General features: G+C 45.8%; 1 protein-coding gene across 1 annotated transcript in view; it reads left to right on the forward strand.

Moving 5' to 3' along the window:
* The window catches only part of LOC127568905 (vitellogenin-like), an 84,181-nt gene that overhangs the window by 57,649 nt on the left and 10,504 nt on the right, over positions 1–16,028 (forward strand). The window contains exons 27-31 of the mRNA XM_052013161.1: positions 1,687–1,899; positions 5,054–5,196; positions 5,275–5,404; positions 6,764–6,893; positions 12,575–12,767. Of these exons, the coding sequence (XP_051869121.1) occupies positions 1,687–1,899; positions 5,054–5,196; positions 5,275–5,404; positions 6,764–6,893; positions 12,575–12,767 (809 nt within the window). The remainder of the gene's footprint in view (positions 1–1,686; positions 1,900–5,053; positions 5,197–5,274; positions 5,405–6,763; positions 6,894–12,574; positions 12,768–16,028) is intronic.

Raw genomic sequence — 16,028 nt, forward strand, 5'->3', positions numbered from 1 at the left:
GTCTGTTATCTGGAATTCCACAAACTATTCTGTCTTTAACTAGTGAGTTTCTCAAATCTCCAAATTCACAAGACTTACTCAGTGTGTGAAGCTCAGCTAAGTATTGGTTGAAGCTAACACCTTGTTTCTGGTCACAGGAAAAGAATTTATATCTCTCAAATGTGATGTTTTTACTTGGGATAAAATACTCCTCAGATTTTTCCATCAAGGTGCCCAACTCAAAAGCTGTCTCATCAATTTGAAAGCTGTTATAGACGTCCAAAGCATCTTCGCCAATCACGTGCAGAAAAATCGACGCTTTCAATTTTTCATCGTTCCCTCCCGCTCCACTAGCATCTAAATATATGTTGAATCACTGTTTGAAGCGTTTCCAATTATCGGTTAGATTGCCAGTAAACTGCATAGGCTTGGGAGGACTTAGCTTATCCATAACGGGAACTCTCGGCCTCTCGCCTGAATCTCTCTCAGCAAATCCGGTGACGGCTGAACTTCAGGAACAATGTGCTCCTTCGCCGGCCGGCCGGCTTTTTCTCCGTCTTTTTACAGCTTTTCTTTCGTACTCACTGAGTCTGTTTCTCAACTGCACACAGTATTTGTTTACTTTCCTTGTTCAGACCTCACACCAATTTCTGACACCATGTTATGTTTGTTCTTCATCACGAGACAGACTTGGCGTGGGCTTAACATCGGAACATTTATTTAAAAAACAACAACAGATTGCACAGACAGGCAGGATAGCTTTATCCTGCTCTTTCCCACCACTTCCTGTGCCCCCATGTGACCCCTTGCATTGCATTGTTCTTTATTATAACTACATAATAACACAGGTTACTTAAAATGCTGAAGACAAGGTGGTAGGCATGGTTTAACAAGGCATTTGATGAGGTTCCACATAGTGACGAATGCATCCAGCACGCTTGCCTTCAGAGGCTGATTCCTTGAGTGTAAGAGTTGGGATGTCACGTTGCATGTGTACGTGACGTCACTCAGGCCGCAGTATTGTGTATAGCTCTGGTCACCACACTATAGGAAGGATGTGGGAGCAATAGAGAGAGAGTGCAGAAGAGGCTCCCCAGGATGTTGCTGGAATGAAGGGCTGTAGTTATAAGAAGAGATTGGAGAGGCTGGGTTTGTTCTCACTGGAACGTGGGAGGCTGAGGGGTGACCTTACAGAGGATTGTAAAATTATAAGAGACATAGACTGGGTAGGTAATAAGAGGGTGGGGGAGTCTCAAATTAGAGGGCACAGATTTAAGGTGAGAGGGGAGAAACAAAGGAGATCTGAGGGGTAAGTTTTTCCACACAGAGGGTGGTGTCTATCTGGAGTGAGCTGCCAGACGAAGTGGTTGAGGCAGGTACAATTACAACATTGATATGATGCGTACTTGGATAGGAAGTGAGTAGAGGGATACGGGCCAAGTGCAGGCAAATGGGATTAGTGTAGATGGCCATCATGGTCAGCATGGGCAAGTTGGGCTGAAGGGTCTGTCTCTGTGCTGTACAACTCTTTGAGTCGATAAAATATCAGTAAGAATTGGAGTTAGAGTACAGATTATCCCTGAACCAATCGAATAGACAGGCAGGTTCAAAGGGCTGAGTGGCCTCCTCCTGTTCCTGGTTTCCTCACTCTTGTTTTGCCGCCCAGTGATTTGATCACTCGATGCCAATGTTTCCTTGCAATTCCAGCTGGATCTGCTTGGGGAGTTGGGTCCACCGGTGCTCGTCCTCATCGCCAAAGCCGTGAGGTCAGGTGGCAAACTGCAAGGCTATCAGCTGACTGGCTCGGTGGAAAGCACAACGGGCAGGCCTAGAGTACACCTGCGTGGCGTGGAGCTGGACCAGGACAGCAGGTGGAGGATGTGTGTGGATGCTGGCAGTCCCAGACCACACAAGGCAATGGTAAGGTACAAGGTTTTAGTAACATACAAGGCGTTAGTAATATACAAGAAGGGTTAGATAGATCTTAGAGCAGGATAAAACGTCGGCACAACATTATGAGCCGAAGGGCCTGAACTGTGCTGTAGTGTTCTATGTAAGACAATGGTGATGTACAAAGTAATGGTAATGTACGAGGCCTGTGCAAAGGCAGTAGTAACACACAGCGATAATATACAACGCATTAGTAATATACAAAGCATAGCTTAATGAGCAAAGTCTTAGTAACGTACAAGGTAATGGAAACATACAACGTGATAGGAGCCCACAAAGCGATCAGCACAGATTTACAGATGAGTTGTTTCTGGAGGAAGGCCAAGAATGTAAAATAAACTCCAATAAATCAGAGGAAATTTAGGACATTTGGTCCATTGTGCTTGGGCTGGATCGCTGAAGTGTGCCTCTTGCTCCCAGCGAGTGGTGACAGTTTCTCCTTCAGACAACAAAATTCTTTACAAGCTGACTCCCAGATTCAGATTCAGATCGGTTCATCATCATATACACCAGGGTCCAATGAAATTCTTTGCTCATGTGAAGCTCACAGTGTAAACAGTGTACACAGTAATGATTAATACAGCAATAAATACAACAACGAGCACAAAACAGTAGAATGGTGCAAGGAGTGCAGGGCAGTGTGTAGGCTGAGCAGAGAGGGCCATGTACCTGTGACTGTTCAGGCAAGAGGACTAAGAGAGCTATAGCAAATCAGCTCTCTGTGGAGTAGTTCTAAGTACTGTACAGACTTGGAAACTATTCTCTCTCAACGGTCTAACTAATCCTTCCTGAAAGTCCTGATTGACTCTGTTTCATGTAACCCTACAGGCAATAGGGTTCAGGTCGATATCACACTGCATAACTGTTTTACTCACATTGTCTTTGTAGCTTCTACCCAAAATTTTAAACCTGTATCCCTCAGTCCTTGAGTCATCTGCCAATGGGAACAGCATCTCTCTATTTAACTGATCTACACCTGGCATTGCCTTGTACATCTCTTAATTCACCTCTCATTTTCCCTTGTCCTAAGGAGAATGAGCTTGGTTTCTCTATAGAGACACAGAGCAATACAGCACGGATACAGACCCTTCGGCCCGACCAGTCTATGCCAACCACAGTGCACACCCAGCTAGTCCCAATTTCCTGCGTTTGACCCATCCCTCCAAGCCCGCCCCTCCATGTACCTGTCCAAGTGCTTTTAAATGATACTGCTGTACCTGCCTCACCCACTTCCTCTGGCAGCTCGTTCCATACACTCACCACCCTCTGCGTGAAGAAGTTGCCCCTCAGGTCCCTTTTAAATCTTTCCCCTCTCACCCTAAACCTATGCCTCCTAGTTTTGGACTCCCCTACCCTGGGGAAAAGACTGTTACCGTACACCTTATGTATGCCTTTCATAATTTTAAACACTTCTATAAGGTCGCTCTTCATTATCCTACAAGGAATAAAGACACAGCCTGGCCAACCTCTCCCTATAACTCAGGCCCTCGAGTCCTGGCAACGTCCTCGTAAATCTCCTCTGCGCTCTTTCCAATTTAACCAGATCTTTCCTATAACAGGGTGACCAAAACTGTACACAGTACTCCGAGTGCGGCCTCACCAATGACTTATACAACTACAACATAATGTCCCAACTCCTGTACTCATTGCCCTGACTGATGAAGGCCAGCATGCTAAACACCTTTTTCACCACCCTGTCTACCTCTGACGCCGCTTTCAACTGACCATGCACTTGTACACCTGGGTCCCTCTGTTCCATTACACTCCTTAGTGCCCTACCATTCATAGCATATGCTGGTTTGACTTTCCAATATGTATCACCTTGCTTATCTGTCAGAGGTAAAAATTGATGATTGGTTTATTATTGTCACATGTACTGATATACAATGAAAAGTGTTTGCACGCCATCCAGACAGATTGTTCCGTACATCAGTACATTGAAGTAGTAAAGAAGGACAGACAGTAACAGGATGCAGAATATAGTGTTACAGAGAAAGTGCAGTGCAGGTCGGTGCAAGGGCCACAACCAGGTAGATTGGGAGATCAAGGGTTCATCTTTATCACATAAAAGGTCCATTCAATAGTCTTATAACAGTGGGATAGAAGCTGTCCTCGAGCCTGGTGGTACGTGCTTTCAGGCTTTTGTATCTTCTGCCTGATGGGAGGGGGAGAAGAGAGAATGACCCGGGTGGGTGGGGTCTTGATTATGTTGGCTGCTTTCCCGAGGCAGTGGGAACTATAAGTGTAATTTGACAAATATAGAAATGTAAACATGAGAAGTGTAGACAGAATCCATGGAGGGGAGGCTGGTTTCCGTGATGTGCTGGGCTGTGTCCACAACTCTCTGCAGTTTCTTGCAGTCACAGGCAGAGCAGTTGCTGTACCAAGCTGTGAAGCATCTGGATAGGATGCTTTCGATGGTGCATATGTAAAAATTGGTGAGGGTCACTGGGGACATGCTGAATTTCCTCATCTTTCTGAACTTGGGCTTTTCTCTTTGGAGAGGAGGAGGATGAGAGGTGACTTGATAGAGGTGTACAAGATGATAAGAGGCATAGCTCGAGTGGACAGTCAGAGACTTTTTCCCAGGGCAACAATGGCTAACAAGAGGGGGCATAATTTTAAGGTGATTGGAGGGAGGTATAAGGGGGATGTCGGGGTAAGTTTTTTTACACAGGGAATGGTGGGTACGTGGAACATACTGCCAGCAGAGGTGGTGGGGGCAGATACATTAGGGATATTTAAGAGACTCTTAGATAGACACGTGAATGATAGAAAAATAGGGGGCTATGTGGGAGGGAAGGGTTAGGTAGATCTTAGAGCAGGGTAAAATGTTGGCACAACATTGTGGGCCGAAGAGCCTGTACTGTGCTGTGGCATTCTACGTTCTGTGTTCTGAGGAAATGGAGGCGCTGGTGAGCTGCTTGGCCATTGTGTCCACATGGCTGGACCAGGACATGCTTTTAGTGATATTTACACCTAGGACCTTGAATCTCTCAACCATCTCCACCTCAGTGCCACTGATACAGACAGGGGCATGTACTCCACCCCACTTCCTTTTGTTTTGCTGACATTGCGGGAATGTCACATTAACTGTAAAACTGATGTTTTTTCAATCTTCCAGATGATGTATAGATGGGGTGAAAACTGTCAGAAGTACAAGCTGTCACACCACGTGTCGCTGGGATATCTTGCAAGCCACCCAGCCTTGAAAATTCAGACTAAGTGGGCCTTGATTCCTGAAGGGTACATCACCGGCGGAAGAATGTAAGAATTGTGTCCTGTAATTATCATATCCACAGTTTCTTAACCCACAGTGCTAAAACAATACTTTGTTTTAACCAGGATTGCGTCAGGACTTGCTTACCTACTAGGATTTTCCAACAAATTTAAAGGGAATCCCTCTCATCAGATTACACAGCTGATTGCCCTAACCACACCATGGACTATCGATACAATCGTGAAGCTACCCAGGGTATTGTTTACTTCGTTTACTTTTACTTAACTTGCCTCCAGTTCACACTGAGCCTTTCCTTCTTCACCTGCATAACCTTGAATGTGAGCTACAGGGAGAGGTTGGACAAACTTGGGTTGTTTTCTCTGGAGCGTTGGAGGCTGAGGGGAGACCTGATGGAAGTTTATAAAATTAGGAGAGGCACAGATAGGGTAGACAGTCAGGGCCTTTTTCTCAGGGTAGAAATGTAAAATACAAGGGGACGTGCATTTAAGATGAGAGGGGGAAAGTTTATTTACACAGAGTGGTGGGTGCCTGGAAATTGATAAATTGGTTTATTGTTGCCACATGTACTGAGGTACAGTGAAAAACTTTGTTTTGCATGCCATCCATACAGATCATTTCATTACAGCAGTGCATTGAGGTAGTACAAGGGAAAACAATGACAGAATGCAGAATAAAGTGTTAGTTACAGAGAGAGTGCACTGCAGGCAGACAATAAGTTGCAAGGCCATAAAGAGTTTGATTGTGAGGTTAAGAATCCATTTTATTGTTCTAGGGAACTGTCGAATAGTCTTATAACAGCGGGATAGAAGCTGTCCTTGAGCCTAGTGGTACATACTTTCAGGCTTTTGTATCTTCTGTCCGATGGGAGGGGGGGAGAAGAGAGAATGTCCAGGGTGGGTGTGCTGCCAGGGGTGGTGGTGGAGGCAGATATGATAGTGCCATTCAAGAGGCTTTTGGATATACAGAGAATGGTGGGATGTGGATCATGTGCAGGCAGATGGTCTTGGAATTGGTTTATTATTGTCACATGTACCGAGGTACAGTGAAAAACTTGTCTTGCATACCGATCGTACAGGTCAATTCATTATACAGTGTATTGAGGTTGTACAGGGTAAAAACAATAACAGAATACGGAGTAAAGTGTCACAGCTACAGGGAAGTGCATTGCAGGTAGACAATAAGGTGCAAGGTCATAACGAGGTAGATTGTGAGGTCAAGAGTCCATCTCATCGTATGAGGGAACCATTCAATAGTCTTATAACAGTGGGATAGAAGCTGTCCTTGAACCTGGTGGTACGTGCCCTCAGGCTCCTGTATCTTCTGCCTGATGGGAGAGGGGGGAAGAGAGAATGACCCGGGTGGGTGGGGTCTTTGATTATGCTGGCTGCTTCACCAAGGCAGCAAGAGGTATAGACAGAGTCCATGGAGAGGAGGCTCGTTTCCGTGATCCACTGGGCTGTGTCCACAACTGTCTGCAGTTTCTTGGGATTAGTTTAATTTAGCATCATGCTGGGCACAGACATTGTGGGCCGAAGGGCCTGTCCCTGTGCTGTACTGGTCTGTGTTCTATGTTCTATGTCATTTCTGTTCCAGTTTACCATCTATTACCAAGGTTTTGAGCTGCCGTTTCCATTGCATGTTCCTGCAATAGCCCCGATTGTGAGAGCGCAAGGATTTGAGAGCACTGCTAGAATTCCACATCTTCTTCTGACAATGGATCAAAGTAACTATTATTTTTCTGTTTCTTCCCTTCATGTCAAGTTGAGTTTATTGACATGTGCACAAATACAGTGAGGTACAGGTACAATGAAAGCTTGTCAGCAGACAACACACATAATATAAATTGTATATAAAATTATACCATTAAGTGAATAAAACAGACTGCAAAAGCAAGACCTTAGTTCTAAAAGAGTAAAGACACAATCAAAGACCAGTCCACGGCAGTGCAAGAGGGGGTCCATAGTGTTCCGTTGCTGAGGGAGGGTTAGGGTTGTGCCAGTCGGTTCAAGAACCTGATGGTTGAAGGGAAGTAGCTGTCCTTGAACCTGGTGGTGTGGGACTTCAGGTTTCTGTACCTCCTGCCTGATGGTAGTAGCAAGAAGAGGGCATGACCCAGGTGGTGAGGATCCTTGATGATAGATGCCACCTTCTTGAGGCAGCGCCTCCTGTAGATGCTGTCAGTGGTGGGAGGGCTGTGCCCATGATGGACCGGGCTGTGCCCCCTGCTCTCTGCAGCCTCTTGTGTTCCTGTGCATTGGAATTGCCGTACCAGACCATGATGCAACCAGTCAAGATACTTTCGCAGTGTGATCTCACTTGACAGCATTGTGTCCTAAGTGTTGGATCTTGCTGTGTATGTCAGCCAAGGAAGGGAAGCCTGGCAGTGAATTCTTCTCACACAGGCTGGTGAATCCTGGGCAGCTAAAGAAATTACATCTGTGTTCTTTGGAGCTTAGAAGAATGAGGGGTGATTTATTGAAACATGTCAGATCCTGAAGGTACACGACAAGGTAGATGTGTCAAGATGTTTCCGCTGGTGGGAGAGTCTCAAACGAGATATAGTTGCAAGATTAGGAGGTGGTCATTTAAAACTGAGGTGCACAGGAACAACTTCTCACAGAGGGAGGTGAATCAGTGGAATTCTTTTACCCAGAGGGTTGTGGAGGAGGTATTTAAAGAGAAAATAGATAAATTCTTGAAAGGTCTAGGATCTTGGGGTATAAGTCCATAACTCTCTGAAAGTGAATCACAAGAGGATGGAGTTTTAAAGAAGGCGTATGACATGCTTGCCTTCATTGGACAGGGTGCTGAGTATAAAAGTCGGGAAGATATGTTGCATTCGTATAAACTTTGGTCAAGCAACATTTGGAGTATTGTGTGCAGTTCTGGTCACCCCATTACAGGAAGGGTGTGGAGGCTTTAGAGAGGGTGCAGAAGTGATTCACCAAGATGCTGTCTGGATTAGAGAGTATGAGCTACAGTATAAGGAGAGATTGGACAAACTTGGGTTGTTTTCTCTGGAGCGTCAGAGACTGAGGGGCGACCTGATAGAAGTTTATAAAATTATGAGAGGCACAGATGGGGTTGACAGACAGTGTCTGCTCTCCAGAGTAGAAATGTCAAACACTAGAAGTTTGAGGTGAGATGGGGAAAGTTTAAAGGAGATTTATGTGGCAAGTATTTTACACAGAGAGTGGTTGGTGCCTGGAACGGGCCAGGGGAGGTAGAGAAAGGAGATACAATGTCAAAGTTAAAGAAGCATTTGGACAAACACATGAACAGGCAGGGAATGGAGGGGTGTGGACCACATGCAGGCAGATGTGCCGTTTAATTTGGCATCATGGTCAGCACAGACATGATGGGCTGAAGGGCCTGTTCCTGTGCTGTACTGCCCAATATAATTGAGAGCTATAGGGAACTGACACAGAAGAGGAGATGAAGCCTGATCACATTGATCAAGGGATAGGCTTTGAGGGGCAGAGTGGCCTACTCCAGCTCCTATTTTATTATGTTCTTAATTGGTGCCATTAAAGCAGGGCCTTCCTGATGATGTGACCATAGGATGAAGAACCAGAGCTTGGAACAACAGATTCGTTTTTTATTCATTCACAGAGAACCGATAAACCAGCGCATTGCCAAAACCTACTTGTCCCAGAACTGGATGGTTTGCAGCGAAGGGAGCAATTAAAGGTTGACCACATGGGTGGCTCAGGAGTCACATCTAGGTCAGACAGAGTCAGGGCACTGTGAGCCAAATGGGTTCTTACAATAAATCCCCTGGTGATATTTACATTTCAAATTTATTTAGTGACGCGAATTTAAATTTCCAGTTGCCATGATGGAAATTGAGCTCCCTTCTCCAGGCCTCTGGATATCAGTCAAGTATCTTGACCAATGTGTCACCATACCTCTGGTCTGATCTGCTTTCTATATGTCACTTTAAGGACACCTCAATTCCCCATTCCATTCCACTTTTACCTCTCTCTGTGGCCTCTTGTCCTGTCACAGTGAGGCCCAAAGTAGGATTGAGGAACAGTACCTCATCAGAATCAGATTTATTATTATCACCGACATATGATATGAAATTTGTTGTTTTAAGATAAGATAAGATATCTTTATTAGTCACGTGTACATCGAAACACACAGTGAAATACATCTTTTGCATAGAGTGTTCTGGGGGCAGCCCGCAAGTGTCGCCACGCTTCTGGCCCCAACATAGCATGCCCACAACTTCCTAACCCATACGTCTTTGGCATGTGGGAGGAAACCGGAGCACCCGGAGGAAACCCACGCAGACACGGGAAGAACGTACAAACTCCTTACAGACAGCGGTGGGAATTGAACCTGGGTCACTGGCGCTGTAATAATGTTACGCTAACTGCTACACTACCGTGCCAGCAGTACAGTGCAAAGACATAAATTTTCTATAAATTACAAAAATAAAAGAATAACAGGGTAGTGTTCATGGGTTCATGGATCGTTCAGAAATCTGATGGTGGAGGGGAAGAAGCTGTTCCTGAATCACTGAACCATCTGGGCACGTTGCGGCCTTCACTATTGAATTAAACAATTGTTGATAACTTACTTTCTCTGGCTGTATCAGAACTGGCCAGTTCTTTTGTAGGTTGTTCATCTGCGATATTACCTCAGGGTTCCTCTCTCCACAGGTACTTCCTGACGCTGGGTTTTACCAGCATTGTCATTACTTTGGCTTCTGGTTTCAGCAACATCTCTAACCTGCCTTTCACAGCATTTGCATCTCTGTTTTTCCCCCTCTCCCTAACCTCCCTCGTTAACCCATTAATCAGACAGCTCCATAAAATATTGGAATCACCTGGGGAAGCCTGAGCTCACTCCATCACCCCTTGTCTCATTCAGCCCTCCCCAACAGAAAATTCTTCTCACTTTCCCAATTCTGACAAAGGATATTTGACCTGAAAGATTAACTCTGTTTCCCCTTCCACAGACGCTGCCTGACCTGCTGAGTGTTTCCAGCACCTCCTGCTTTTATGTCAGAATTCCAACATCTGCAAGTGTTTGATTGACCGCGATATAGAAACATACAGCAGAGGAACAGGCCCTTCAGCCCATCATGTGCATACTGACCATCAAGCACTCTTCCATACTAATCCCATTTCCCAGCACTAGGTTCATAGCCTTGGCGATTCAAGTCCTTGTCCAGATACTTTCTTCGTCTCTGCCTCCACTGCCCCCTCAGGCAGTGCGTTCCAGATTCCAAACCCCCCCCAGTGGAAAATACTCTTCCTCAGATCCTTGCTAAATCTCTTCCCCTTTTACCCTAAACCAGTGCACTCTAGTTTTAGAGTCCTCTGCAGTGGGGAAAAGCTTCCTGCCATCTAAGCCATGTGTACCCTTCATCATTTGTATACTGTCTATCAGGTCTCCCCTCAGCCTCTTCTGCTCCAAGGAGAACAAACCCAGCCTCTGCAGACTCTCCTCGTTACTGAAATGTTCCATTGAAGGCAACATCCTGGTGATAAGAAACAAACTTCTGGAGGAACTCAGCAGGTCAGGCAGCATCTGTGGAGGGAGAGTGATGGCTGACATTTTCGGTTGAGACCCTGAATCAGGACTGGAGGAAAACTTCTACAAAGTGGGTGTATCTTGAAATGTCGACCATCTCTTTGCCTCCGCAGATGCTGCCTGACCCGCTGGATCCTGTCAGCAGTTTGTTTTTCGCTCCAGATTCCAGCAGCCACAGTCTCTTGTGTCTCCATCCTGATGAACCTCCTCTGCACCCTCTCCAATGCAATTGCATCCTTCCTGTGACCAGAACTGCACACAATACACTATGTGCCTAACCAGTCTTTTATAAAGTTGTACCATAACCTTCCTGCTCTTATATTCTATGACACAGCTAATGATACATGTGTCTTTTCCACTGGCATGAGGGATGGTTGAATTAATCAGCTCTCAATTCCTGTGTAGAATGCCCATTGTCTCTTGGAAATATGGAATGTTATTGGTTTACATGTACCGAGGTACAGTGAAAAACTTTGTTTTGCATGCCATCCATACAGATTATTTTCATGAGATATCTTTATTAGTCACATAAACATTGAACCACGCAGTGAAATGCATCTTTTGCGTAGAGTGTTCTGGGGGCAGCCCACAAGTGTTGCCACGCTTTCGGCGCCAACATAGCATGCCCACAGCTTCCTAACCCGTACGTCTTTGGAATGTGGGAGGAAACCGGAGCGCCTGGAGGAAACCCACGCAGACACGGGGAGAACGTACAAACTCCTTACAGACAGCGGCCAGAATTGAACCCGGGTCACTGGCACTGTAGAGAGTTATGCTAACCGCTACACTACCGTGGCTGCCTCATCACGTTGAGGTAGTACAAGGGAAAAGCAATAGCAGAATGCAGACTATAGTTACAGCTACAGAGAAAGTGCAGTAGCAAGTGGTATGAAGAAACACAGAGTCAAACATTTTCATGCATAAAGTATCCACAGCAGAGAGAAGTATCTCTATGCCCTTTGCAGAGGGAATTGAAAGTCAGAGATGTCACATTAAACTTGTGAGGAACCCTGGTTAGACTTCACTTGGTCTCCATTTAACAAAATAAACACTGAAGAAAATGAAATAAATATTTGGCAGATAACATCAGTCAGATCACACTTTGCTCATGATTTCATCTCCAGATTACAAAATGGATATGGAAGTTCTGAGGTTACAATGAGACTGTAACCGTAACTTTGCTGATCATTACAACTTCTTATCTCAGATAGAAGGTATTATAGACAAGAAGTTAGGGTTAGGGAGGTAAATTGGTTTATTATTGCCACATGTACTAAGGTACAGTGAAAAACTTTGTCTTGCATACCATTTGTACAGATCAATTCATTACACAGTGCATTGAGGTAGTACAGGGTAAAAACAATAACAGAATGCAGAATAAAGTGTCACAGTTACAGGGAAAATGCAGTGCAGGCAGACAATAAGGTGCAAGGCCATAATGAGGTAGATTGTGAGGTCAAGAGTCCATCTTATTGTACTAGGGAACCGTTGAATAGTCTTATAACAACGGGATAGAAACTGTCCTTGAGCCGGGTGGTACGTGCTTTCAGGCTTTTGTATCTTCTGCCCAATGGGAGGGGGGAGAAGAGAGAATGTCCGGGGTGGGTGGGGTCTTTCCTCTAGAAATAAAGACTGCTGATTGCAAACATAATAGAAATCTTTAAGACGTTGAAGGTATTTGATAGGATTTAGAGAAGGTGTTTTTGCTTGTGGCCACAAATATTCACCAATAAATTCATCTAGAATTTAGAAGGAACGTTTTACCCAGAATGTTGTGGAACTTTCTCCCACGAAGATGGAAGTTGAGGAAGACCGAATCTTCCTGACTGGAAATCTTTTAATGTTTTATCTCTCCTGCAGGCAAGTGTGTTGCAACAAATGACCGAGTTGTCACCTTTGACGGTAATGAACTGAATTATCACATACCCAATGACTGTTTCTATGTCCTGACCAAGGACTGTACGTCTACTCCAAACTTTGTTTTATTACTGAGACGTGCCAGGAGTCAGCAGACAAAGAAGAGAATCAAGCTGCTTGTGTCAGCACCCAATACGTAAGTAGTCAACCTTACTTTAAAAAGATGTCAGCTGTCAATGCACTTCATGTAACATTGATTTGTAGCATCTTGAGTGATAGATCAGGAATAGACCCTTTGTGCATTCTAATAGCTGGTCACTGGACTGTTCCCCACCTCTAGAACATAGAACAGTACAGGCCCATGATGTTGTGCTGCTAATTAAGCTCATTGCACCTAATCCCTTCTGCCTGCACATTATCCATCTCCCTCCATTTCCTGCACATCCATCTGCCTATCTAAGAGCCTCTTAAACCCCTCTATCGTATCTGCCTCCACCACCACCCCTCGCAGCACATTCCAGGCACCCACCACTCTCTATGTAAAAAAAAAGGTGCCCCACACATCCCCTTTGAACTTCCCCCTCTCATGCCATCCAGTTTTAGACATTTCAACCCTGGGAGAAAGATTCCAGCTCTCCACTCTATCTGTGCCTCTCATAATTTTATAAACCTCTATCAGGTCTCCCCTCAGCCTCCACCGCTCCAGAGAAGACAATCCAAGTTTGTCCAGTCTCTCCATATTGTACATGCTCTCTAATCCAAGCAGCATCTTGGCGAACCTCTTCTGTACCCTCTCCACAGTCTCCACATCCTTCCTATAACGGGGCGAACGCATTTCCTATAATTGAACGCAACGCTCCAGGTGCGGCCTAACCAGAGTTTTATAAAGCTGCAACATAACTTCCTGACACTTGAACTCAGTGCCTCGACTAATAAAGGCAAGCATGCCACACACCTTCTTTACCACCCTATCGACTTGTGTGGCCACTTTCAGGAAGCTATGGACTTAGAGCCCAAGATCCTCTGTACGTCAACACTCTGCCATTGACTGTGTACTGTCCCTTTACATTTGACCTCCCAAAGTACAACACCTCACACTTGCCCGGATTAAACTCCATCTGCCATTTCTCCACCCACATCTATATCCCGCTGTATCCTTTGGCCACATTGTACACCCTCCACAACACTACTAATCTTTGTGTCATCTGTGAACTTACTAACCCACCAATCCATGTTTGCATCCAAGTCATTTATATACAGTGTATATCACAAAATTATAATAAACTTTATGATTGTAATTTTACAATGAGGTCCCAGTACGGATCCCTGCGGAACACCACTAGTCACAGACCTCCAGCCAGGATGAGACCCATTGACCACTACCCTCTGTCTTCTATGGGCTCCCTGTACCCATTTTGTTCTATACCCCTTTCTGCTCAACAATCTAACAACAAAATAGTAGGCCATTCGGCCCCTTGAGCCATTCAATAAGATCGTGGCTGATCTGCCCCAGGTCTGACTTTGATTTTCTTGTGACCCTCAGCACCCGCGTTGTTCTACAGGTGAGGGCTCCGTTTTCTAACAGCTGCCTTTGAGGAACAGCTTCCTGACATTCCCCAGCTCACATGATCTGATGACTCAGATTTCAACCCAAGGTTCGGAGGGAAGTCAGGTCTTCCCTCCTCTCCGCTGGCTGACATTGTTCACTAGACTCCCCAAACAGACACACTATCACAGACTCTGTCACTGGAAGAGATCGCCAGGCAGACAGAGGAAAAGGTGCTTTCTAATTTCAGGTAACCTGCTCCCCTTCTGTCCCTTTTTCTCTGTCCTCCTGATCTACCCAGTTCCTCCTCCTACACCCAGCCCAGCCCCCATCACCCTGTTTCTTTCCCCTCCTCCCCCCAATCCATCTGCCCGTCACCCACACACCCCTCCCACTGGGTCCCCTCGCCCACTGTTCCCATCTGCCCTCCCCACCTCCCTCCCGATTCCATGATCCACCTTCTTCTCCTATCAGATTCTTTGAAACTCACTTCATTTATAAACCCCAGTGATCTATTCACTGCTCCTGCGATAGATGATTTTTTGTTTTATGCAGTGTGATAGATTGTACACGGTTCTGAGTGTACGTGTTTGCATTTATGATATGATCTCTTTTAGTCACATGTACATCGGAACACACAGTGAAATGCATCTTTTTGCGGAGAGTGTTCTGGGGGCAGCCCGCAAGTGTCGCCACGCTTCCGGCGCCAACATAGCACGCCCACAACTTCCTAACCCGTACGTCTTTGGAATGTGGGAGGAAACCGGAGCACCCGGAGGAAACCCACGCAGGCACGGGGAGGACGTACAACCTCCTTACAGACAGCAGCCGGAATTGAACCTGGGTTGCTGGTGCTGTAATAGCATTACGCTAACTGCTACGCAGTATTTTGTATATATAGCATTCCATCTGACTCCTGGGAATCCTTGACTCATGACTGCCCAATGGGAAGGTAGTAAGAACCTTGAGGGCCTATCTTGAGAGCACAGAAGAGCCCTGTGTAAGTGGCAGTAGGGGCAGGTCACTTCACAAGTCCTCACCCACAGAAGAGTCATACCTGCCCTATCAGTCACCTGAGTACCACAGGCCCGGAGAGGAAGTAAGTCATCCTCGATCCTGAGGGACTGTGTATGGGGAAAGCATATGGACACGTGTCAACACGCAAATCTCCACGGTGAGCACAGAATTAGACGTCAGAGTCACACAGCTCTTGAAACAGGCACTTGGGCCCACTGATCATCAACCTCCCATAATCCAATACTGATCCTATTTCATTCTCCCCACATTCCCATCAACTCCCCCCAGATTCCACCCCTCGTTCGCACACCGGGGATAATTTACAGCGGCCAACTGAATCCACCGACCCGCACGTCTTTGGGATGTGGGAGGAAACCGGAGCACCCGGGTCACAGGTGTTTATGTTTGTTGTTCATCACGACACAAACTTGGCGTGGGTTTAACATCGGAACATTTATTTAAAACAACAAAACAACAGCAACAGACTGCACAGACTTGCAACAGGCTTTTCCCGCTCTTTCCAGCTACTTCCTGTTCCCCCCCATGTGACCCCTTGCATTGCCTGCTGGGAACTGTAGTTCTTTATTATAACTACATAACAACACACAATAACACATCTTCACCCTTTAAAGAAAAACAAACACAAGACTTTGTCCTTATAAACCTGCCAAGAACCCTTGTCCACTCAGCAGCTTTCAATCAGTCTCTGAGGTGGTTTTATGGTCCTTTTTGGTCTGGGACTTGTTTCTGCAGGTGTGTTGCTTTCATTTGCTGCATTGGTGCTTTCCTGGGAACTCTGGTCCACATGTTCATTTTCTCCAATATGCTGGCCCCTTTGGTGTACTGACAGGAGACGGGTCACAGCCATGGGTTGGAGCTTGTGGTCGTAGATCC

This window comes from Pristis pectinata, chromosome 3 (assembly GCF_009764475.1).
Source record: "Pristis pectinata isolate sPriPec2 chromosome 3, sPriPec2.1.pri, whole genome shotgun sequence".
NCBI lineage: Eukaryota > Metazoa > Chordata > Chondrichthyes > Rhinopristiformes > Pristidae > Pristis > Pristis pectinata.